General features: G+C 38.1%; 2 protein-coding genes across 4 annotated transcripts in view; one reads left to right on the top strand and one right to left on the bottom strand.

Moving 5' to 3' along the window:
* Positions 1-2,518, bottom strand: part of LOC122222457 (protein only RNase P catalytic subunit) — a 131,400-nt gene extending 128,882 nt beyond the window's left edge. Inside the window, exon 1 of the mRNA XM_042942971.1 lies at positions 1,325-2,518. Within this exon, the coding sequence (XP_042798905.1) occupies positions 1,325-2,313 (989 nt within the window). The 5' untranslated portion in view covers positions 2,314-2,518. The remainder of the gene's footprint in view (positions 1-1,324) is intronic.
* Positions 2,519-2,609: 91 nt separating this feature from the next.
* On the top strand, positions 2,610-25,270 carry PPP2R3C (protein phosphatase 2 regulatory subunit B''gamma). 3 transcript variants are annotated; one of them, XM_042942975.1, is made up of 14 exons: positions 2,610-2,770; positions 2,808-2,871; positions 8,653-8,780; positions 11,814-11,918; positions 12,571-12,683; positions 13,122-13,219; positions 14,856-14,926; positions 16,159-16,291; positions 16,697-16,752; positions 16,832-16,907; positions 17,629-17,765; positions 19,668-19,805; positions 22,835-22,894; positions 24,960-25,270. In XM_042942975.1, the coding sequence occupies exons 1-14, from the start codon at positions 2,759-2,761 to the stop codon at positions 25,146-25,148; spliced, it is 1,380 nt and encodes a 459-aa protein (XP_042798909.1). In that variant the 5' UTR covers positions 2,610-2,758; the 3' UTR covers positions 25,149-25,270. The 3 variants fall into 3 exon arrangements, with proteins under 3 accessions (XP_042798909.1, XP_042798912.1, XP_042798911.1); XM_042942978.1 differs by lacking the exons at positions 2,610-2,770; positions 2,808-2,871 and adding an exon at positions 3,497-3,698; XM_042942977.1 differs by lacking the exons at positions 2,610-2,770; positions 2,808-2,871 and adding an exon at positions 3,497-3,707.
* The last annotated feature ends 142 nt before the right edge of the window (positions 25,271-25,412 follow it).

The raw sequence follows: 25,412 nt of genomic DNA, 5'->3' as shown, positions 1-25,412 counted from the left end.
CCAAAGTGCCTACCCAAATGGAAGCATTCAAAACTACCTGATTTATTTGCTCAATCAATGTATTCCTTTTTTTTCTCTCACATATACTACCATCAGTTTCTAAGGACTCTGTTGCCTTCTCCTTCCCTAGTTCATAATTCAGGATCTCATCATCTCTCATTCAAACATACAATTGCCTCCAAACAGATCTTCCTATTTCCAATCTTAATCTCTCTCCAACCTTTTTTTCTGTTTTGGCAATTACCTTTTTTATTTTTATTTTTTAATTTATTTTTTGAGAGAGAGAGGAGAGTGAGTGCACACGCAAGAGAGCAGGGAAGGGGCAGAGAGAGAGAGAGAGGGAGACAATCTTAAGCAGGCTCCATGCTCAGCTCAATCTCATAACCCTGAGATTAGGTCTCATGACCTGAGCCAAAATTAAGAGTACGATGCTTAACCGACTGAGCCAGGTACCCTGGAACTCTACTGTAAGGTAACAGAACAAAACCCAAAATCCTTGGCATTCAAATAATTTCACAATCTAGCTCCTCCACTCATATTCAACAAATTTGTTAAACAAGATAATTAAATATGACTGCTACTTCAAAGCTCTGTGCAAAGGATATACATATAGTTGAAAAGAGAAAAAGAGAAAAAGAATGAATTTTTTTGAAAGTGCCTAAAAAAAATTAGTAGTGAATCAGTGAATAAAAAACTGAAGCAATAAATAGGGTCACAGCCAGGAACGTGAACAAAAAGCAGAGGGAAAGCAGAGAGCCTTGGAGAGAGCAGTTGGGTGATGGAAAGATACAAAATGAACTGGAATGAAGAGATTTTTCATTTTTAACACTTAACATTTAACATTTTTAACAGGCATATCATGTCTGCTCAGGCTTCCCTTATCTGTTCTAAACATCCAAGTTGATGAAATGCATAGATTAAACAGATACCAGTCACTAGGTTTCAGAAGAACTTCTGAACATACTAATATGATCCAAAGACAGCTCCAGTTTTCTTGCTATAAACTCCAGCCATAAGTACTATTGGTAGGCACATCAAAGTGAATACCTCAGAAAAAACAGGTGATCCTTCCAAAAAGAAAAAATACATAAAAACATACAAATGATCTATAATTTCCCTTTTATGTGATGAATGGAAAATACAACAACTTGTTTATGCTATTACTTTTTTTAAAGAGAGAAAATGTTGTCTTTAAGGAGAAATAAATCTCAAGGGAGGAAAGTATAATTTGAATAGAGTAATTCTCAGCAACAAAAAAAGGAGGCAGCTGCTTTTAGGTAACGGTATTGAATTAAAAACATACATATAAAAAAATTAAAATTACCTTTCAAACCATGTTTTTATACTGTGTGCAAATGATTCCCCAGGATATAGATGATTATTTCTTAGATACAAGAGAATGTCAAGTAGCTTGTTTGAATACTGATCATCTTTTATGTTTTTTCCAAAATCAAAGAATGCTTTTAAAGTTTTCAACATAGGAATAAGATTATGACCCAACAATTCCTGATACAAATTCCACGCTAGGTTTACATCTTGGTGAAGGAGGGCTCCCTCGATACAATCATTGTAGTTCTTTTTTGAAGGAATCATGACTTTTTTGATATCCTCTAACAGCAGCAAGGCCTCTTTCCATCTGTCTGAGTGGATTAATCCTTGGATGAGAAGAGTATATCCTCCAGGTTCTAACCTCTTGTATCTGGCTTTCATGATTTCATAGACATCAATAACTTCTGATATATGTTTATGAAAGACGCAGAGATACAAATACTTGACCAGCAAATCATAGCCTACAATACCATTGTTTTTTGCAGCTACCCAGGCTAACAAAGATTTGGCCACATCTATAGAGCTATGGCAGTCAGCCATTTGTGAAATGATCCAACTTTCAAAATTAGCCTTTCCTTTGAAATCTTCCTTGAATTTATCCCACTCTTCTGAATTCAGAGGTCTTGTTGGAAGTTGAATAGTGTTCCTCACAGGTGGCAAGGCATGATCTTCCCTATGAGTATTCATCTGTGATCTCTTCTTAGCTGCTCCAGCAGCAAAAAGATGGGAATCAGAAGAAACTTGCTTATTACTGCCTTCATCTCCTTTCCTGAGATATCTTGCCTTGGCAATCAGAAGATTCACTGCTTTAGTATTTTGTGGAGACACCGCTTTAAGAGAAAACCACTTCTGTTGGTTCCTGATGCCACAACAGTCTTTGAGAAAGAGAGAGAAATAAGAGTGTCCTGGGCCTACGCTAAGGTATGGGTTGCTCTTCCAAAGCTTAGGAAGGCTTCGAATACCAGTGAAACAGAAAGTCATCATGCGGTGAGATCAGCACCAGATATAATTAGAGAGATGTTCATAAAGCCCCTACTTCCACGGCGTAATTAAGGAATTGGGCGTGAGGGGCAAAGAACAAAAGCACAATTTCTTAAAAGATGATTTTCATTTTCTCACAGACAAATCAAGGATCTGCTTTTGGGGCTATTAATACAACGAAGTCTGGTGAGTTCTCTCCATTAAACAACCATCCAGGGACAGCCAATGTCAGTCACAAGTCCCAGAACCAGGCGATAGGGCAGGAATCTTCTGGTGGCCGATAAATTCCAACCTATGAACCTGAGGAAAAAGCACAAGGAGGTCCGTCCAATTTGTTTCGCGTGTGTACCCTTGAAAAGAGGTAGGATCCCATGGGAGCCTTGCTGACGGAAGGGCTTGAAGTGGAAAACCGCTACCAGGAGTCCCCAACCCCAGACCTAGCAGCAGCATGGACAGCGGCTGTCCATGACAGCCGCTTGGAAAGCCGCTTGGGCTTGGAAAGCCCAAGTCTAGGAGCCCTGGGCCTGCATTACAACCCTCCCAGGCCGCCAAAGACGTCAGGTAAGGTTATGAGGGCAGGGGAGGTGGGGAGACAGCAGAGCCAACAATTCAAGTAAGGAAAGTACACAAAGGACACTGCCTGCTGTGTACGAACCGATCACAAATAATGTTCACTCCATCCAACAACTCACCTCAGCACTCACGCTGAACGCAACCATAAACACGGCGGAAACTACCGCATCCAGAATGCACCGCGAGGGCCCGGACCGCGGGGGCGTGACAGAACTCGACGCGGGCGTTTCGCTGGGCCGTAGGGCGATAAAAAAAACTACTTTGAAGCTTTTAGTGGCAGAATTGGCTGTTGACGTCTGCCACATTCAGAGAACCTTTATGGCCTCTAGATATCAGCAATGAGCAATGAAAAGAAATTGTGAAGGAAGAAAACCTTCCCCCCGCCCCATCCCCGGGCCGGAAACGCTTAAGGACTCCTGAGTCACGTGGCCCATACGCGCCTAAGCCCCAAGTTTCATAACAACGTGGGGCTTCCTTATCCTGAACCTTTCAAATTGGACTTGGTGAAGTTGGGTGCTGACTTGCAGAGGATTGTTTTTAACGTCTCTTTCAAGTCCGTGTTGCCCGCTGGTAACGTGATTAGCCGTATTCGCCGCAGTGGCAATAATCGTTTGTTCGCCTCTTCAGCCGACTTCCGCCCATGTCCAACATGGCGACTGAGTATTCCTGACCTTTACGGGGTTGGGCGGTGATTGCTGTCTGAGCTGGTAGGGGGTGGAGCGGTTAGTAAACAGCAAATGCAGGAGCTTCTGCGCGGGAGTCAGCCATGGACTGGAAAGAAATTCTTCGCCGGCGATTAGCGACGCCCAGCACCGGTACTAACAGTGAGTTTGGGAGGGGCTGCTCGCAGAGATAGCCAGGCCCTAAATTCCTGAAGATGCGGGAGATGCGGGAGAAGCAGCTACTGGGAGCCGCACTTTACGCTTCTATGGAAGCTCTCTCGATAAAGGCAGTTGGACTGTGATTTAGGGTTACTGAAAGGTTTGATCCCCACTTCTCAGGAAAAGGAGTTGCGGAATGAGGAGCTACCTTAGCACCAACTTACGTGGCTGTGACCTAGGCTTTTGAGGAATAATTGAGAATCCCAGTCCCAACAACTCTTTAATCCTACTATAACCTATAATCCATTGATCTTTTGTCTTTTTATTATCACACTTTTTTTTACTTCCCTCCTTATACATTTTAGATTTCATAATATATTTTTCCCTTATCCCTTCCCTTCACCTTCACGCTTGCCTGTTAACCAACCTGGTTAAAACTATCTTTCCTATTTCACACGTGCCTTCAGGGTAGCCCAAAGTGGCTGGAGAAAAACGAAACCGTGGTGAATGGTCTCACTTTTAATTCATGTCCACGAACCTAAAGGAAGTGTTTCAGTCATTTATTTACACATATTCCTTGTTTCCTTACACTCAGTTCTGGCAGTTCTCATCTTCCAGACATCCAGTTCTCCAGTATACCCTACCTACTCTTTATTTTCAGTTGATGAACTTGTGTATGTATTTGAGAAAGTCGGAGCTCACCTGTTCCCACGTACCATTTCTATCAGCCCTTTCCTCACCATAGATGCCCATACACTCTGCCTTTACTGTTAAAATGAACTAATTGTCCCTGCTCCTATTTGAGACAATTCCTCCACTCCAACATTAGATCATGCTCCCTTTCTTTTATTCACTCTCATCTTCTCTCTCAGCTATTATCAGATTTTCCTTCTTTACTGGATCATTTCCATCAACTGACAAACATGTTATAATATGCTCCATGTAAGAAAAATATTTTTTTTTAACATTTATTTTATTTTTGAGAGATAGAGCATGAGCAGGGTAGGGGCAGATAGAGAGGGAGACACAGAATCTTAGGCAGGCTCCAGGCTCTGAGCTGTCAGCACAGAGCCTGATGTGGGGCTCGAACTCATGGGCCGCGAGATCATGACCCGAGCCGAAGTCAGACGCTTAACCAACTGAGCCACCCAGGCGCCCTGGAAAAACATTTCTTCTCACATCTCCTTCCAGCTTTTGCTACATTTTTCTGTGCCGTTTATAGGAAAAGTTACATGTACTTGTACATTCTCGTCACTCTTTTCTTTTTTGAATTTTTTATAACATTTATTTATTTTTTGAGAGAGAGTGACACACAGAGTGCGAGCAGGGGGCGGGCAGAGAGAGAGAGACACAGATTCCGAAGCAGGCTCCATGCCCCTAACTGTCAGCACAGAGCCCAATGTGGGGTTCAAACTCATGAACCACAAGACAATGACCTGAGCCAAAGTCAGAGGCCTAACCGACTGAGCCACCCACGTGCCCCATTCTCTGCTTTGCTTTTTTTTTTTTTTTAATGTTTATTTATTTTTGAGAGATAGACACACAGTGTGAGCAGGGGAGGGTCAGAGAGAGAGGGAGACACAGAATCTGAAGCAGACTCCAGGCTTTGAGCTGTCAGCACAGAGCCCGACGTGGGGGCTCAAACTCACAAGCTGTGAGATCATGACCTGAGTCAGACGCCCAACCCACTGGGGCACCAGGGCGTCCCCTCTGCTTCACTCTTAAGCCCACCCCATTGCATGCTTGTTATGTGCCAAGTACTGTTCTAGGCTATAGCAGTAAACAAAACAGATAAAAAAAAGTCCTTGTAGAACTTAAGCTTTAGTGTTGGGAGAGATAAATAAAATAATAAGTAAATCATTTAGGTTGTACAGCTTCTATTTAAGGCTGTTTCCTTCAGTGGTGTGCTAGATCCCATTTTTACCTATTCAAAGGTGTACTCCTGCAGTTGTCTCTGTCTCCTGCACCAGGTTTTCTTTCTCAGTCATTCCTATCAGTATTTAAACATGGTGGTATTTCTCTCACCTTAAGAAATGTTCTTGTCTTAAACTTCTACCTCTTAGCTATGCCTCATTTCCCTGTTCACCTTATATTATTGCTTGTTAAAAGAACTGTTGATTATGGGGCGCCTGGGTGGCTCAGTCGGTTGGGCGTCTGACTTCGGCTCGGGTCATGATCTCGCCATCCGTGAGTTCGAGCCCCACATTGGGCTCTGTGCTGACAGCCTGGAGCCTGGAGCCTGCTTCAGATTCTGTGTCTCCCTCTGTCTGACCCTCCCCCACTTATGCTCTGTCTCTCTCTCTCTCTCTCTCTCTCTCTCTCTCTGTCAAAAATAAATAACTTTAAAAAAAAAAAAAACCTGTGGATTAAATCTGTACTGTAATTCCTGCTTGTCAAGATCATTAGTGATCTCTGTGTTGTTCCAGTGGTCAGTTTTTAGTCGTCACTTTCCTTGACCTGCCAGGGATATAGTAGTTCACTCTTGTCCTAAGCATACTTTTCTCTTCTTGGTTTCTGGGAGACACACTCCCTTAGTTTTCTTCTCACCTCACCAGTCATCCCTTCTCAATCTTTGTTTTCTTCTCCCCAGCAATTTACCATCAGAGTGCCCAAAGCTAAGTCCTTGGTCAGCTTCTATTCTATTCTCTATCTACTCTTACCTTCATGGTGAAATTAACCATTATTTTTAAGGCTTTAAATACTGTATATTTGCTTTTGTCTCCTAAATGTGTATTTCCACTTCCCAAATGCCAGACTCATATATCTAATTGCCTACTTGACATGGCCACTTGGTTTTAATAGGAATCTTTTTTTTTTTTTTTTGAGAGAGAGCGAGCGAGCACGTGCGCAAGCCAGGAGAGAGGCAGAGGGAGAAAGAGGGAGGGAGGGAGGGAGAGAGAGAGAGAGAGAGAGAGAGAGAATCTTAAGCAGGCTGCATGCTCAGTGAGGAGTGGGGTTTGATCCATGACCCTGGGGTCATGACCTACGCTGAAATCAAGAGTCGGATGCTCAACCAACTGAGCCACCCAAGCACCCCTGTAATAGGTATCTTAATCTTAATTTATCCAAGACTGAACTCCTGCTTTCCTTTCTAACTTGCTCACTGGTAGCTTTCCACCTTTTTGATATTGGCCACCCCATCTGCTCAGGTCAAAATCTGTAGACATATGTTCAATTGCTCTTTTTCTCTGATATCCACATCCAGTGTGTTTGCAAATCCTGGGACTAAAAAGAAAATATATCTAGAATATTTACTCCTAACTGCCTCCATTGCAGCCACCATGATCCAGGCCTCCACCATCTGTCACCTGGATTACTGCATTAGCCTCCTAATTGTTTCTGGTGGCTCTCTCCCTCACCAATGAGCTAGTGGCCTTGCCTCCCATTAATCTGCCTTCCCTCATCTACGTTTCCTCTGGCCCACTCTGCTACAGCCACACTCACTGCCTCCCTCTTCCCTGGACACACCAGGCACACTCCTCTATCTTAGGGCCTTGGCACTGGCTATTTCCTTGCCTGGTATGCCCTTCTCCCATGATATCTGGATAGCCTGCATCCTTGCCTTCTTCAGTTTTTTGCCCAGTTTCACCTCCATGAAGCTTTCCCAGACACTGTTGAAAGTGTTGTGTGTATGTATGGACACATGTGCATGTGTCCACTCACACATATATTTGTGTGTCCCTAGAATAGTTGAGTGAAAAAAGTGAGTGAAATAATGAAAATGACTCTAGGGGTTTGGGCTTGGGTGACTGGATGAATACCATTAACTGGGATAGAAACATGGAATTAGGAGAAGAGTGGTGAGGTGAGGAATGGGAAATTATTAGGTATGTTGGAGTGTGAGGATGAAAATATTTTGTTTTGAATGTATGAGTTTAGAGTTCAAGAGCAGTGTCTGTGTTAGTGACATACACTTGGGACTTAGAAGTCACACTACAAAAGTTGAAATGAGGAAGAAAGAGTAACAAAAATAAATGGCCAGAAAATAAGAGAATCGACAGTGTGGTCCAAGGTTAGGAATTAACATGGCACATGTGGCAGAAATGCAGGCATAAGAGAGGTTTAGGGGAACAACTATAGGCATGTTGGAAGGAAGTGGAAAGAGGAAGAGGAGGAGGAAAGTAAACTATTGAGAAAATAGACCCCAGAATTGAAGATTTCAGTGAGGCTGAAGTGTAGGTATGATGACAGTGAGGTTTTGAATAACCAGAAGGAGAGAAAAGTTATCTGAGGGTATATGAGAGTTTAAGATTTTATTTAAGGTTAGTATATTTAGGAGCAGATAAGATCTGTGGTCTTGCCATGGAACTGAGTGACAGAGGTGACCCCCTCTTCAGAGTTGAGGTGTCATGGTTACTATCATAAACGTTATCCTTCCTTGATGATTAATGCAAGACATTGAGGTGAAGAACACTGCACCAGTTGCTATGGTCAACAAACTGTGGCAGACTGACTAAATACGATGGCTATAGGCCAGCTGCAGGTGGTTTGGTGGGTAATAGCATCCTGAGGTCTGAGCTCAAATGGACGGGGTTTGCATTAGGTAGAGGAACAGTGATTGCAAGCTGAAACTCATATGAGGTCCAGGACTGTTTTCTTACTGCTCTAGCCCCAGTGTCTAATAGTGCTCTATACGTAGTAGGTGCTCAGTAAGTACTTTTGATGGAATGAATCATGAACATGCCAGAAGTCTGTAAGGGAGGCAGTGACTTGAGGAAGAGACAAGTATAGTGATAAAAAGAAGTGAAAGGAGCAGCTGAGATATGGTTAAAGTTGCAGGGGAGGCTTTCTCAGTGGAAGATAGTGATTCTTCCTGTTTTCAGAAAATTAATATAGATGTTCAGTATCTAAGCACAATTTTCAATGTCTTTTTTGCACTGTAATTACCCTATGGTAAAAAATACTTATTCCAAAAGTGCTTTTCCCCTTTAATCTATTTTGTTACCAGAAAAAAAAAGTGAACAAGAATTAAAAGATGAAGAAATGGATTTATTTACCAAATACTACTCAGAATGGAAAGGAGATAGGAAAAACACAAATGAATTCTATAAGACCATTCCCCGGTTTTATTACAGGGTAAGTGGTATCTAAGCAAATGTCTTACAGAGTTTATAAGTGAAATGTAATTTTTAAAATGGGATCAGCATCTTTTATTTTCTATAAATACAGGATTATATTTAAAATTTTGTATAGTCTTTCATTGTAGTTGATCTTATTGTTTTGGAATTGATAAATCTCAGGGCTTGATATAAATTGGTATAAGAACACAAAGTTGTTACTTGCCCCCCTTTTTTTGGGTTACTGGCTTTTTATTCCTCATTTTCCTATGGATATTTGTGGTAGGTATTCTGTTGGATTATGTTGTCTTTTTATAAGACTTAGGTTTACTTGGCTGATCACCATTTTTAACTTTTGTCTTTTACTCGTGTTCTAAGGTATAATACATTTTGCTCAAGGTTGAACTGAAAAATAGATTAAAATGGAAAACTTGAAAAGTTAGACTCAATTATGTTTCCTCATGCCAAAACCGTGAAGTCTTTGATAAAGATTATAGTAAACAGTAAGACCTTAAGAAAGCTACTTAGAGCTGAAGTTGAAGGAATAAGACCTATTTAGTATTATGTAAAATGTGACCACTGTAGAAAAGTTAACTGTGGAATTTTAGCAGAATGTCTCTTAAACCTGTTACCTTCTAAACTCAATTATAACAATATTTACAAAGAAAGTAGGAGCAATGTATTAATATAAGTGAATTATCCAGATATTCTTCAAGTACAAACTTATTTCTTCAAGTACAAACTTTTTCCAAGTAAAACAGTGTGGACATTCCTCAAAAAATTAAAAATAGTTCTACCCTATGACCCAGCAATAGCACTGCTAAGAATTTACCCAAGGGATACAGGAGTGCTGATGCATAGGGGCACTTGTACCCTAATGTTTATAGCAGCACTTTAACAATAGCCAAATTATGGAAAGAGCCTAAAAGTCCATCAACTGATGAATGGATAAAGAAATTGTGGTTTGTGTATACAATGGAATACTACTTGGCAATAAGAAAGAATGAAATATGGCCTTTTGTAGCAACGTGGATGGAATTGGAGAGTGTTATGCTAAGTGAAATAAGTCATACAGAGAAAGACAGATACCATGTGTTTTCTCACTCCTATGTGGATCCTGAGAAACTTAACAGAAGACCATGGGGGAGGGGAAGGAAAAAAAAAAGAGCGGGAGGGAGCCAAACCATAAGAAACTCTTAAAAACTGAGAATAAACTGAAGGTTGATGGGGGGGTGGGAAGAAGGGTGGAGTGGGTAATGGGCATTGAGGAGGGCACCTGTTGGAAGGAGCACTGGGTGTTGTATGGAAACCAATTTGACAATAAATTTCATATTAAAAAAAAAAACTTTTTCCAAGTAAACCATTTTTATTGGAAACCTTTTTATAATACTGTTTGGCAGTCTTTTAAGAATTATATGACTAGGGGTGCCTGGCTTGCTCAATTGGTAGAGCATTCAAATCTTGATCTTGGGGTCATGAGTTTGAGCCCCACGTCAGGTGTAGAAATTACTTAAAAATAAAATCTTTTAAAAAATTATATAACTAAGCCACATTTGTCATGGGAAAGAGAAAATACAGCTGATATTTTCCCATAACATTGCAGAGATATAAGTATTTTTGCATGAATTCTTCTACATACTTCTGTGTACATGTATGTGTTTAGTAAAAATGGGATGATATCATACATACTTCTGCTTTTTGTATTTCATAATTTCTTAAACAGTCCACTAGACAACTGAAAATTTTCAGTAGTCTGGGGGCACAGGAAGGGAATTGACATTTATTGAGTGCCAGTGTACTTCAGAGCATTTTTTATATTCATGATTTCATTTAATCAGGATTATGAAATAGTATCTTACTAACCCAGGAACAGCCCTTAGATGTTGATATGATCCCATTTCTGAACCCGGGAGTCCATTTTCCTGTATTTCCAGTACTAACCTTTGGCTTGCCATTGTGGTTCCTGAGGGAAACCCCTATGTCCCATTTCTGTTTCTTCCTTCTCTCTGTGACCTCTTCCAGATCTCAGATGGTTTCCTGTCTGCAGATGCGGATTTGTGGGATGTTCTTTTTGTTGTTTCTTCTCTCTCTGTCTTTCCACAGCCTTGGAGAACCTAGTATCTTTATCTTTGGTCACCACTTCTCTCCTTGGCAGATTAGCTGGTTGACTAGCCACTGGAGCACAGTCAGAGTTTCAGCCCCAGCCTTACTTCCCAATACTTCTTCCTTTTCATGGGAGGGAGGGCATCTTAATTCTTGGAAATGAAAGGTGGAAATCGTGGCTAATTTGGATTATGGTTACTTAGCCACATTTAATGGGGCAGAGATATGGAAGAAGAAATCCTTGAAGCAAATTGTTTGAAGTCAAATTGGAATGAGTCATTTTTAAGCCCTGTTTATGGAAATCACTCCAGTGGGCACACCCTCTACTTGGAGGGGAACATAATAGACACTGGCTTGACCATTTCCAAGGAGTAAGATCATCCAGGCTCAGAAGTCATACTCTGCTAAGGCGGTTTATCTTCAGTTAGTCCTAATTTCATTCTGTCAGTCTAAGGTTATAGTGGAAAGAGCACTCTGAGAATATAAAATGAAACTTGGGCTAGACCGTTAGTTCTTTCTAGGCAGGGATATGGTCTTGCTGATCATTGAATTCTCTGTGGATCTTTTTTTTAAATGTGTATTTATGTTTGAGAGAGAGAGTGTGTGTGTGCATTGAAGCAGGGGAGGGGCATAGAGAGGTAGGGACAGAGGATCTGAAATGGGCTCTGCACTGACAGCAGAGAGTCTGATGCAGGGCTCGAACTCAACGAACCGTGAGATTATGACCTGAGCCAAAGTTGGACACTTAGAACTGACTGGGCCACCCAGGTGCCCCTAAATGAACTTTTAAAATGAATAACTTGAAGAAAAATTGAGATACAAAAAGTAATTTGAGGATGTGTACTTAATTTATGTACTATTTTATGAGGCCAAATATATTTTACATAATCCAAAACTATGTAAATCCTAGAATTTAGGTGTAGAGAAATTAACTCTAGTGTATTTTTAGCTGCCAGCTGAAGATGAAGTCTTACTACAAAAATTAAGAGAGGAATCCAGAGCTGTCTTTCTGCAGAGGAAAAGCAGAGAACTATTAGATAATGAAGAATTACAGGTAAGCATAGAATAAAAGGTTGCTTTGGATGTTAGCTATTTTGTATTTGTACTAAAGTCATACAGGATCTTGGGGTTTCTTAATGGAATCACTGCTGCAGAGTGGGTGAAGGCCCTGGAGCAATGGTTCCTGTCAAAGTCAGCTGCAGAACTTGCCTGGGCACAGTTCTACCCAAAATAGTTTTGTTTTTTAAAGTCCCTAGGTGGAAACCAATTTGACAATAAACTTCATATATTGAAAAATAAATAAATAAATAAAGTCCCTAGGTGATTCTAACAAGGCCAAAGTTGAGAGCCACAAGTATGGGGTCAAACTGGGGGGGTTCACATCCTAGCCAGGCTCTGTGATCTTGGACAGTGGACTTAACATTTCTGTGTTCCAAATCTCATTTATAAAGTAGAGATAACAGTGTCTATGTCACATAGTTATATGGATTAAGGAAGTGCTGTATAAGAAAACTTTAAACTTAAGCATTCAATAAATGCTAGCTATTTGTATTATGTTCTTAGTAATCAAAAGGGTAATAGGGGATAAGATTCATCTTAATACTAAATTTCTATCAGGCTACCATTTTAATGGAAATAACACATTTAACCAATGTTAAATTTTGTTTTGTTAACTGTAACATCTTCATTTCTGCAATTCTCCTAAGAACTTGTGGTTTTTGCTGGATAAGCACCAAACACCACCTATGATTGGAGAGGAAGCAATGATTAATTACGAAAATTTTTTGAAAGTTGGTGAAAAAGCTGGACCAAAGTGCAAGTAAGAATAGTATAACTAACAAAGGAGTACGTTAAACATTTTAAATGCCTCAAATAAATGTTAATGAAAGTATAAGCCAGTGGGGTGACAATTTGAGTCTATTTGAGTTATTAATCAAGTTTAATAAAATTAGTCAAAATTCTATTGGTATGAAGTTATTAAAAGAAATAATACTTTATAATATGGAGTATTTACATACCATGCAACTACATATATATAGTACATTTATTTACAACAGTATGGGCTTTCATTCTTAGGATGATAAAATACAAAGATGTATGACTTAATATTTTAAGTTTTGAACTACGATTCTCACTTTGATTTTTTTCATTTTGATTTTTAATTCTTTGGATTCATGTTGTTGTTAACTAATTCAATATAGAAGTCATTTTAATATTATGTTGGCAGATGATTTTAATCTTTATTTCCTTTCCTTAGGCAGTTTTTTACAGCAAAAGTCTTTGCTAAACTCCTTCATACAGACTCTTACGGAAGAATTTCTATTATGCAATTCTTCAATTATGTCATGAGGAAAGGTGATTTCATTTTCATTGTGCTTAAATTCCTCTGGGAATCAAAGAGTTTTTGGTACATGCTTTTATAGTATCCCTTCCATGTGAAACAACTCTCTTAGTAAGTCTGAATAGCAGAATTTGACCCAGATTTGTTTTCTTATTACTCCATTTCTCTCCTGGAATTTACTAGAGCTGAGATTTCTTACCATAAATTTGGGTTCATTATTATAAACAAAACAAAAACATGTATCCTAAAGATACTAACTAAAAAATATTAGGGGTGCCTGGGTGGCTCAGTTGGTTAAGTATCCAACTCTTCATTTTGGCTCAAGTCGTGATCCCAAGGTCATGGGATTAAGCCCCTCGTTGGGCTCTGCACTGAGTGTAGAGCCTGCTTGAGATTCTCTCTCTCTCCCTCTGCCCCTCTCCCCCACTTGTATGCTCTCTTTTTCTAAATAAATTAAATACATACATACATACATATATACTATATATTAAAGGCTAAACCAAGAGTTTTAATGTATGGTGATTTAAATTATTTTAATTCACTGGTAATTCTATTTCACCAATGTACAGTTGACTCTTGAACAACACAAGGGTTGGGGTACTGACCTCCCATGTAGTCAAAATGAGTATAAGTTTTGACTCCCCCAAAACTGACCTGTTAAAAGCTTGTTATTGACTGGAAGCTTTTCCAATAATATAAACAGTTGATTAACCCATATTATATATGTTATATGTATTACATACTGTATTCTTACAATAAAGTAAACCAGAGAAAAGAATGTTATTAAGAAAATTGTAAGGTGGGGCACCTGGCTAGCTCAGTTAGTGGAGTGTATAACTCTTGATCTCAGGGTTGTACGTTCGAGCCCCATGTTGTTTGTAGAGATTACTTAAAAAAAAAAGGGGTGCCTGGGTGGCTCAGTCAGTTCAGTCTCCAACTCTTGATCTCAGTTCAGGTCTTGATCTCAGGGTCGTGAGTTCAAGCCCTGCATTGGGCCCTGCATTGGGCTCTGCACTGGGCATGAAGCCTACTTGGAAAAAAAAAAAAACACATAAGGAAGAGAAAGTACATTTATAGTACTATACTGTATTTATTGAAAAAAAAATCCATGTATAAGTGGGCCCACACAGTTCAGACCCATGTTGTTCAAGGGTCAGCTGTATTGTAGGTTGAGTTGCCTGAGGATAGTTTCAAATTCAAAATTGTAGCATCACATTCTAGGAGTTTTTATTAAACAACCTGGAGTTATGATTCCTATTAAGTTCCATAAAGATCTGTGAAGTTCTAGATGTATGATTTTTAACTAATACTTAGTCACAGTAATAACTTCGGTAGAATAAATGGCACCTTCATTGAAGACATAACATTACAATTGCTGTCCCTTTTTGGTGAAACACCAAGTTTAATGGATGTAGAACAATATTCTCAAGGGCATGAACTTTATTGTCACTTTAGGCAGGGTAGACGTGTTGACATCTGCCATTAATTATATGGTATATTTTGTTACAAACAATTTTGGAGTAATATATGTGTGAGAAATGTTTGTAGAGTTACTAATTTGTCCCCCTAATCTAGCTGTTTATCTCCTTTTATCCAAATATATGCTAAAGGACAGATCTTAAAATTACATTTCATCTTATGTATTGTCAGTTTGGCTTCATCAAACAAGAATAGGACTCAGTTTATATGATGTTGCTGGACAAGGGTACCTTCGGGAATCTGTAAGTATTAACCTATTTTAATAATTACTGTAGACACCAAAATGTTAACAGTAGTTATCACTTGTTGGGTTACAGGTGATTCTTATATTGTTTTTGTTTTTGCAAATGTGTTTCCCCCAAAAAACTTTTAAAATGTATATTGACCACAAGAATTCCTTTTTAGATTCTTTTCCTCCAACTTTTTTTCTCCAACTTCTAAAAAGAGCCTATAGCTCATTTTTTATAGCTCTTTTAATAGCTATAGCTGTCATAATCTCATGGTTTGTGAGTTCAAGCCCCACATCAGGCCCTGTGCTCACAGCTCACAGCTTGGAGCCTGCTTCAGATTCTGTGCCTCCCTCTCTCTTTGCCCCTGTCCCCCTTGCTCTCTCTCTCTCTCTCTCTCTCTTTATCTTTCTCCCTCTCTCAAAAATAAATATTTTTTTAAAAATTTAAATACAAAAATTTAAAAAATAAAAGCAAGAAGCTCTTTGAGAGCCAGGATTGAATGACTACAAAGTATGTTGTTAAGTGATAAAAGCAAGATACAGAAGAATTTGCATAGTTTGCTGCTATATCCTTCATAAAAAGAGAAAGAGAGGGGCTCCTGGGTGGTTCAGTTAGTTAAGCAGCCAACTTCAGGTCATGGTCTCACAGCTCAAAGGCTTGTGAATTCGAGCCCCATGTCGGGCTCTGTGCTGAGAGCTCAGAGCCTGGAGCCTGCTTCGGATTCTGTGTCTCCTTCTCTCCTTGCCCCTTGCCTGCTCATGGTCGGTCTCTCTCTCTCTCTCTCTCTCTCTCTCTCAAAAATAAATAAACATTAAAAAAATTTTTTAAGAGAAAGAAATACACATATATATGTATTGGTTTGTATGTGCGTAAGTTATTTTGGAAAGATGCATCAGAAGCTGATATAGGTTACCTCTGGGAAGAGGAAATAGACAAGACTTTCAATGAATACTTTTTGTTCCTTTTGAATTTGGAATTTTGTAGAATGTATTACTCAAAAATATGTTAAAATTGAAATAAAAAATAAATTTGTAGAAACACAATTTAATATGTTTACCACTCACATAGTTATATAACTAATTTAAGTAGTTTAATTATTTAAGTTTTACCACTTATATAGTTAATGTACTATTAATGCTGAATGATTTTTAGGACTGAAATTCAATATTCCAGTATCTAATGAAGAAACAAGATTAGACATTTAACACTTTGATTTAACATTTTGATTTGTTTTATTCTTTCAGGACTTAGAAAACTACATATTGGAACTTATCCCTACTTTGCCACAATTAGATGGGCTGGAAAAGTCTTTTTACTCCTTTTATGTTTGTACAGCAGTTAGGAAGTTCTTCTTCTTTTTAGACCCTCTAAGAACAGGTAAAAGAAAATCTTATCTTAGATATTATAAGGATATTATTCTAAATCTTAATAAGCAGAGAAGTCATGAAGATGTCATTTATTTTTCTAACATGTCATTGCCCTTAATATATAAATATCTTTTATGATTTATTTGCACCAACTATAACCAGCTGTGTGACACTGGGCATGTCACCTAACCTCTAAAATGGTGTATGAATTGGTTAATCAGTGGCTCCTTCCAGTTCTAAAAAACAGTTATTCTGATACTTGCTCTTCCTGTTATGTAATATATGGAGAATTGGTTCTTTTTGATGTAAAATATGAAACTTTAAAATACCAATTGTGTGATTACTCTTCTAAAATACCTTTATAAAATTGAGTTCCTCTATTTTTTTTAAATGAAATTGTGTTTGTTCTTTAAAGGGAAGATTAAAATTCAAGATATTTTAGCATGCAGCTTCCTAGATGATTTATTGGAGGTAAATATGTTTTTAAAATACTTAATTATATCACACTTGACAGTTACTGTCTTCTAATCATGTCTCTGTGTTTATTTAGTTAAGGGATGAGGAACTGTCCAAAGAGAGTCAAGAAACTAATTGGTTTTCTGCACCTTCTGCCTTAAGGGTTTATGGTATGGTTCCTATCATAATGCTAAAATTTGAGTTATCCTTTCCTCAGTTAATTGGCATTCAAAGAACAGTTTTATACATAGGCTAATTTAGCTTAGGATCAAAGTATTCTAATTACCTTAAGAGCTAGTATTATAAATTACTAAAATTTACTTGTCATTTTCTTGCTCTTTAATAGAACATACAGAATGTAATTTGACCCTTTCTTAATGACTCAGGAGCATCTTTATGAACATCAGCTATTATCTTGCATTGTGATTAAAATGCCACTGCTGTCAGTATCCAGAGGCAGGTGTTCTAGGGACTGTTTGCTTATTTCCTTTAATTTCATTAGTCTGCTACACTATTCTCTTGGGTGGTCTTCTGATTCATTTTGGCATCCTTGATCTCTGCTTTCAAATACTAACATTTCAGTGCTTTTTATTGACCCCTATCTCTCTCTAATTTCAACACCTAGGAAAGTTTTAAACGCCTGCAAACTGAAAACAAATAATGATGTGGAATGGCCCAAAGGCCATGGCCTTCATGATGGGTTTTCTTTGACTGGTTCTAGCTTAAGGGCTGGTATGATAGAGTCCAGGGATAGTTGATCTTAGGGCACTACCCTAATATAGTTTGAAAATTAAAGTATTAGCCAATAGAAAGAACTTTTTGTGTTTATTCTTTTGTATTCTAATTAGAATTTTACTTTTGTCATGTCTTTTTATAACTTTTGTTCCCAAGGCCAGTATTTGAATCTTGATAAGGATCACAATGGCATGCTCAGTAAAGAAGAACTCTCCCGCTATGGAACAGCAACCATGACCAATGTCTTCTTAGATCGTGTTTTCCAGGAGTGTCTCACTTATGATGGAGAAATGGTAGTAGTTTAAATCTCTGATAAGTTTTAAAAATTTAGGCTCCCGCAATTCCCACAAACCCTTTTCTTGATGTGATACAGTATTATTTTTACATCTATCTTAAAAAGTCCAAACTAATCAAATTGTTTGAGTTTTGGAGACTTTGATCTTAAGGCAAGTTCACTTTAAATATGGACTCAGGACAAATACAAAATTTTAATATTTTCATTTCATTATCGTCTTTTTTTTAATGTTTCAAGTTTTTATTTAAATTCTAGTTAGTTAACATACTGTGTAATATTAGTTTAAGGAGTAGAATTTAGTGATTCATCACTTATATAACACCCAGTGCTCATCACAACACGTGTCCTCCTTAATACCCATCACCCATGTAGCCTATCCTCTGCCCACCTCCCCTGAAGAGTATGGACTAGTGAGAAAACAAAAAAAAATCTCAAAAATAGGCAAATCCTATCGACTGTTTTCATATAGATGATTCATTCTTTAAATTACCAGGTCAGGTATAGTACCACAGATGCCATGGTTTAAATCTAAGAATCAGGTTGTATTATTTTCTGTAAGTGGCTATGTTAGTACCTAACAATTAACATGCACCTGTCCTTTTATCACAACAATGCAAAATACTTTAGGAAATTCTAACTAGTATTTTATGTTTTTTGTTTATTTATTTTGAGAGAGAGTGAGAGTGCACGGGGGAAGGGCAGGGTAAGAGGGGAGAGAATCCCAAGCAGGCTCCACACTGTCGGCACAGAGCCCACTGTGGGGCTCCAACTCATGAAATGTGAGATCACGACCTGAGCTGAAACCGAGTCAGACACTTAACTGACTGAGCCACCCGGGTGCCCCTCTAGCGTTTTAAAATCACCATCCTTGCTGTTAAAAACACATGTTAGGGATCTGATAAATTGTCAAACGAATGACAGTTAAGAAATGGTAATATTGTCAGAAGAGAATTGGGGTTTTAGGTTTTATCATTTAGCTTTAATAGCAGTTTTCTGAATAACACAATTGATAGCCAGTGGCACAGGAAAAGGAGGGAAAGGTGCAGAAACTCTGCTTTGTGACTCCTACGGCTGTCTACACTCAAGAGTGAGGAGCTTGTACTATTCTAATGACTTCTGGTGAATAAAGTAAACCAGAGGCTTCAACTGTGAACGGAGTTAGACCATGATGAGGCTGCATCTCTTTAGCTCTTTATATTGCAATTTATGCGAAAAGGAATTCTTAATGTTAGCATAAAAAAGCATTTTCCAAGAATATAAATTTTTTTTCTAAGTGAGAATCTCTCAAGTGTTCTTTTCACCATGCAAAAGTAATCTGAATATGCCTTTTTTGTAGCGAAAGCTTTCTGTTCTCCTTATGTCATTCTAGCTTTTATTTGTGCTTTTTTCCATTTCTTTGCAGGAGAACAGTTTCAGTTAAAGTAGAATGTCTGGTAGTCTTAAGATGGCTTCTTACTGGAAATCATCTGATTTTAAAATGTTTAAACAGTATTTCAAAGTAATTATTTAAATATACTATTCTATTCATTCCAGATAAACTCCCCCCCCCACCCCCCCGCCAAAACTGACCACATTGAAATGAAGATACTAATTTAGTGGCATTGTACAATAGCTTGGTCACTGTCCTGTCCATTTCAAAGGCATAATCAAAGAAAATTACTCCTTAAAGCAGCAAATCTCTCATAAGAAAATGAGCTGTGTCCCCCAGACTATTCCCAAGACAGATTAACTGCTAAGTAGAATCCCTAGAAACCAATATTAAATATACAAGTGGATGTCTCATTTCATATTAAAAAAAATTGCCATCTTTGATTGTAAAATGGCTTCAATTCATTAGATACTCACTTGAAAAGTTAATTCCAAATAAGGCTTCTAATGAACATCCTTTTCTTTTCTGTAGGACTATAAGACCTACCTGGACTTTGTTCTTGCGTTAGAGAATCGAAAAGAACCTGCAGCTCTGCAGTATATTTTCAAATTACTTGATATTGAGAACAAAGGATATCTGAATGTCTTTTCACTTAATTACTTCTTCAGGGTAAGTCTCATTTAACAAAACGTTTACTAATAGATGTTAGAAGCAAATCAAGTCTGCTTTTAGTTTTTTTTTTTTTTTCCTATTTACATTGACTAAAAGGTGATTTGATTAGTTGTAGAACACTAAAAAAGTGCAAATATGTCAGGGGTTATACTGGACATGGAGATACAGATATGCATGAGGAATTCGTTGCTTTGGTGATCAAAAACTAATGTGTAAAATCCTACAGAAGCTTCAATTAAACAGTTCAGAAAAGGTAGAACTTTTGCAGACTTTGGTAGTAGTAGATTCTTTTATTTTTTATTTACTTATTTTTTTAAATGTTTATTTTTTTGAGACAGAGAGAGACGGAGCATGAACAGGGGAGGGCCAGAGAGAGAGGGAGACACAGAATCCAAGGCGGTCTCCAGGCTCTGAGCTGTCAGCATAGAGCCTGATGTGGGGCTTGAACTCATGGATGGTGAGGTCATGACCAGAGCCGAAGTCAGACGCCCAACCGACTGAGCCTCCCAGGCGCCCCAGTAGTAGATTCTTTTAAATGCTATGCTGTGAAAAAAAAACTTATTTTTGTATGTATGTATTTTTAATATTTATTTTTGAGAGAGAGATACAGACAGAACATAAGCAGGGGAGGAGCAGAGAGAGACACAGAATCCGAAGCAGGCTCCAGGCTCCAAGCTGTCAGCACAGAGCCCGACATGGGGCTCACACTCACAGACTGTAGGATCATGACCTGAGCTGAAGTTGGAGGCTTAACTGACTGAGCCACCCAAGCGCCCCTTATTATCATATTTAAAATAATTTTAGAACTGGCTAGGGGCGCCTGGGTGACTCAGTCAGTTGGGCATCTGACTCTTGATTTCGGCTCAGGTCATGATCCCAGACTCATGGGATTGAGCCCCACGTCAGGTTCTATGCTGTCAGCCCAGAGCCTGCTTGGGATTCTCTCTCTCCCTCTGCCCCTCACCCCTGTGTCACACGTGCACTCTCTAATAAACAAAAAGAAAGTAACTTAAAAATAAGAATAATAATAAATTTAAAACTGGCTAGAATTGTGTGCCACATTTCAGCATGAAAACATTATTGCTGAAGTACTTATATTGCACCTTAGGTGGACTCAGGGAATAACATGATGAGTTCTGAAGGGAAATTTAATTGTATCTTATCTGATAAGCCTTCAGATGCACAAGGTATAAAAGTAGGAATGTCTGCCCTTTTAAGACAAATCATTCCTAAATTTGGTGACTTTTCCATTTGGTAGGATAATTTTGTATAGTAGTATTTCATTCCATTACCTTAGAAGACTAAGTGATTTTTATATGGTTAAGATAACAGTAGGAAGAAATGGCTTTTTTTAAATGATAAAAATGACATTTTCACATCTTTCTCATAAACCATTTTTCTCCAGAGGCTTTCTCTTTGCCATTTAAAAATTTTGGATATTTTAAAAATAACTATTTGGTTTCTGAGTTTCGTACTATATATTTCTTAGTTTCATGTTAAATTCTCTAAAACTTCCATTATGATTTCCTAGGTCGTAATGACTGCAAATATTAGGATAAATTACAATTGCAGTATTAGTATACATTTTTTAGAAACTGAGTCAATGGCTAATATAAGAATATAATACCAGCTCATCATAGGGATCTCCCACTTTAGGCAGACCTATTCAATGAAGATTCAATTTTAGGAAAACAAAGTAAATGTATCTTTTGGAAATTAAACCCTCAACTCTTTTTCATAAAGATTTCTTTATAACATTCTTATAATACTAAATTTTGTCAAATATTTTATATTGGGGTGCCTGGGTGGCTCATTCGCTTAGTGTCCGATTCTTGATTTCAGCTCAGGTCATGATTCCACAGTCGCAAAATCGAGCTGTGTGCTTAAGATTCTTTCTCTCTCCCTCTGCCCCTCCTGCTTGCTCTCATTTATTTTATCAAAGTATTTAGGCTTGGTTGTGTGGGCTAAGGTAATTATTTATTGGTACTGAGTCCTGCAGTCCTAAGCTGTTCATAAAGTCTTTGTACGTCAATATTCCAATTATAAAGTGGGCCTAGATGTTGCACTCTAGATCATACCTCCAGGTCTACCCCTCTAGTAGCTGGGGGTGTACTTAAAGATTCTCATCTACTTCAAAGAGATGCCCTGTGCACACACTGATACCAGTGGCACCACATACTGAGTAAGCACCTGCAACGTATTTATTTGACTAATTACCAAGAATTTTCCAGTGAATGACTCTCACCTAAAATATTTATTAGTCCAACTGGATCACAGTAGTTTCTTTAGTTAGGGTTTTTTGTTGTTGTTGTTCTTAAAGGTTATAAAAAAGTTTGAGGGAGTTTTGCTTACATTTTTTTCTGTCAAGTAGAAGGCAAAGTATAGGGTGGGAGGCAGAGGTGGCGTATTGGGTGTCTTAAAGAATGGTGAGGGTATGGGGCGCCTAGGTGGCTCAGTAGGTTAAGTGGCCGACTTCAGCTCAGGTCATGATCTCACGGTTTGTGGGTTCAAGCCCCATGTCAGGCTCTGTGCTGACAGCTCAGATCCCGGAACCTGCTTCGGATTCTGTCTACCTCTTTCTCTTCCCCTTTCCTGCTCCCACGCTCTCTCTCAAAAATAAACATTAAAAAATTAAAAAAAAAAGAACGGTGAGGGTATGAACAGCATTCCTGGAAAATGAGTGGATCAGGCATCACAGATTAATTGCTAGGCCATGTAAAGGCCAATCTGAGGTTGGAGACCATTCCTATATGGTAGCAATAATCTGTAGTCTTATAGACTTTTTTTCTGGAATTCTCAATAGCAACGTTATGTATCTTGAAAGGTTGGTAGTTACACTGAAATTGTTTAAGTTTGGCCGACTGGATGTGAAGCAAGGTCAAGGAAGTTGAGAATATTGGCAAGAGTGGTTGAAATGATAAGGCTTGTGGTCTGATAGGAAAGGAAGTGGAACTAGAAAGGGGCCATGGGACAGGAAGGGGGCTGTTGAGCATTTTTTATTTACTGACTTATTTCTATCCATACAGGCCATACAGGAACTAATGAAAATCCATGGACAAGATCCGGTTTCATTTCAAGATGTCAAGGTTACCTTTTCTTTCCTTTTCAGTAAGCTCTACACCCACATAGAGCTTGAAGTCATGACCAGGAGTTGCATGCTCTACTAACTGAGCCAGCCAGGCTCCTCTACCTTTTCTTTTAATATATGTAATACAGATAATCACCTATATTAAATGAAATTTTATATGAAAGAAACTTATGAACTATGAAGTGAATGAAATCAAGTATTTGCTGTTACTTGTTCTGAACCTATATTTAAATCATTAGTAACTGAAACCACACTTGGACTAATGATTTGTATAGTTAATGATTTTAGCATGTCAGTCTGTATTTTCATCGGAAGCATTCATTCATTTGTTTGAAAATTAAGAGAATCCATATAACCTGTATTCTTTGGCAGCCTATTCCAAGTTAAAATGAATTTTTAACTTGGTAACTGTAGTTGACCCTTGAACAACACAGGAGCTAGGGGCAATAACCCTCCCTGCTCACCCAAGCAGTTGGAAATCCACGTATAACTTTTTTAAAAATGTTTATTTATTTTGAGAGAGAAAGAGAGTGTGTGTGCAAGCAGGGGAGAGGCAAAGAGAGGGAGACAATCCCAAGCAGGCTCCACGCTGTCAACAGAGCCCGATGCAAGACTCGATCCCACAGAACCGTGAGATCATGACCTGAGCTGAAATCAAGAGTCAGATGCTTAACCAACTGAGCCACCCAGGCGCCCCCCTCTCCCCCACCTATAACTTTTGACTCCCTGGAACTTAATTAATAGCCTACTTTTGACTGGAAGCCTCACATAAACAATAACATAAACAGTTAACACATATTTTATATATTACATGTTTTATATATTTTTAAAAATGAAACTAGGGAAAAAATATTGAGAAAATCGTAAGGAAAAGAAAATGCATTTACTGTATACTGTATTTATCAAAAATATCTATGTCTAAGTGGACCCATCCATTTCAAGTCCATATTGTTCAAGAATCAACTATATTTAGGTTTGGACACTTTTTAAATCTGCTACTTCAAAGGTCTTGCTTGCTTTGATACTATTACGGAGACATCAGTCTTACAATATGAAAACTACCACTATTTGAAACACGTGCTGCTACTTAGCATTTTTGTAGACTTCACCAGCTATGAAAAACATTCAGTATCTAGTACAGATTCAGATTCAGGCTAAGTAAATAATAAAATAACACATCCAGTTTTAATTAAGTATAAAACAATAATAATAATAAATGAGACAAATCTGAAACTATGCAACAGACAATCTAAGAATTAGTAATTTTAAATTGCCACTAACCTAGAAAGGCACGTTTCACAAACACACAAGATTAAAAGCTCATAGATTTCATTTACCTGAATTCTTCTAATCTTCTTAAAATGTAATCTCCCTCTTTAAATGCTACTAAATCCTGAGTAATTTTCCTGCAAAAAGATTAGAAAACGTGCACCTAATTCCTTGTAAATATTCATATAGTATACCTCATAATATAGAAGAGATTTTTCCATCTATTCCAGTAACTTTTAGCACAATTTCATGGTCATTCTGGAATTCCTTGATACTGAATGTCCCTCACCCACCACCATCCCTCTGGATCTATACTCTTAGATCCAGAGTATAAAATGTTGACATCACTATTGGAAATGAAGCGTTGTCATTATCTTGGCTCTGGAAGCATTTAAGTTTTTAGTTTGAGCTGAGTTTGCACTTAAATCAAGACCTTGCTTTACCAACAATTAGAAGACAACAGAAAAGTATAAGATACTTATCATGTATTCAAAGAACACTGCATTAGTTTTACCACTAATTAGCTATATAGCTTGGATCAGATGAAACTCCAAGCCTCAGTTTCTTTCTCTCTTAAGATGAGAGATAGATGCCACATACCTAAGGAATCTTCCAGTAAAAATTTGATTGTGTGTAGGGAAAAGGAGTTGTCTGTGTGTTAAATGGAAAAGAAAAAAACTAGAACAAAAAATTTTACATGAGGTCAAGTGCCAGCCTTGAATTTCACATCACTGTATGAAAGAAATTAAGTTCATCAGGTACCAGGTTTCATTGTATTTTTTTCTCTCTCACAGGATGAAATCTTTGACATGGTTAAACCAAAGGATCCTTTGAAAATCTCTCTTCAGGATTTAATCAACAGTAATCAAGGAGACACAGTCACCACCATTCTAATCGATCTGAATGGCTTCTGGACTTACGAGAACAGAGAAGCCCTTGTTGCAAATGACAATGAAAACTCTGCAGACCTTGATGATACATGATCTCTCAAAGACTAGACTGTGTTCATTAAGATAAACTTGAATGCTGCATGCAAAACCTTTCAAGCTGGATCCTTAGAAATGGCCTAAATAAAATACTTTATATGCCTATAGAACACAGCAAATGTTCTGGTTATTGGAATTTTGTTTGCAGTAGTTGGAAAGCAATAGGATGAAATGTTTTAGGAGGTAGTAAATTCTGGTTCCACTTAGCTCAAATAAAGCAAGTGTGATTTGGTAAAGGTAGGAGTCCACTTTAAACCTATA

This window comes from Panthera leo, chromosome B3 (assembly GCF_018350215.1).
Source record: "Panthera leo isolate Ple1 chromosome B3, P.leo_Ple1_pat1.1, whole genome shotgun sequence".
Lineage (NCBI taxonomy): Eukaryota > Metazoa > Chordata > Mammalia > Carnivora > Felidae > Panthera > Panthera leo.
The sequence above is the reverse complement of the archived record's forward strand: the minus strand, read 5'-3'. Positions and strand labels throughout refer to the sequence as shown.

Coding starts and splice junctions, on each gene's coding strand:
- PPP2R3C (XM_042942975.1), top strand. Junction 16,753..16,831: donor TCCTAGATGATTTATTGGAG/GTAAATATGTTT, acceptor GTGTTTATTTAG/TTAAGGGATGAGGAACTGTC. Junction 17,766..19,667: donor TCACTTATGATGGAGAAATG/GTAGTAGTTTAA, acceptor TCTTTTCTGTAG/GACTATAAGACCTACCTGGA.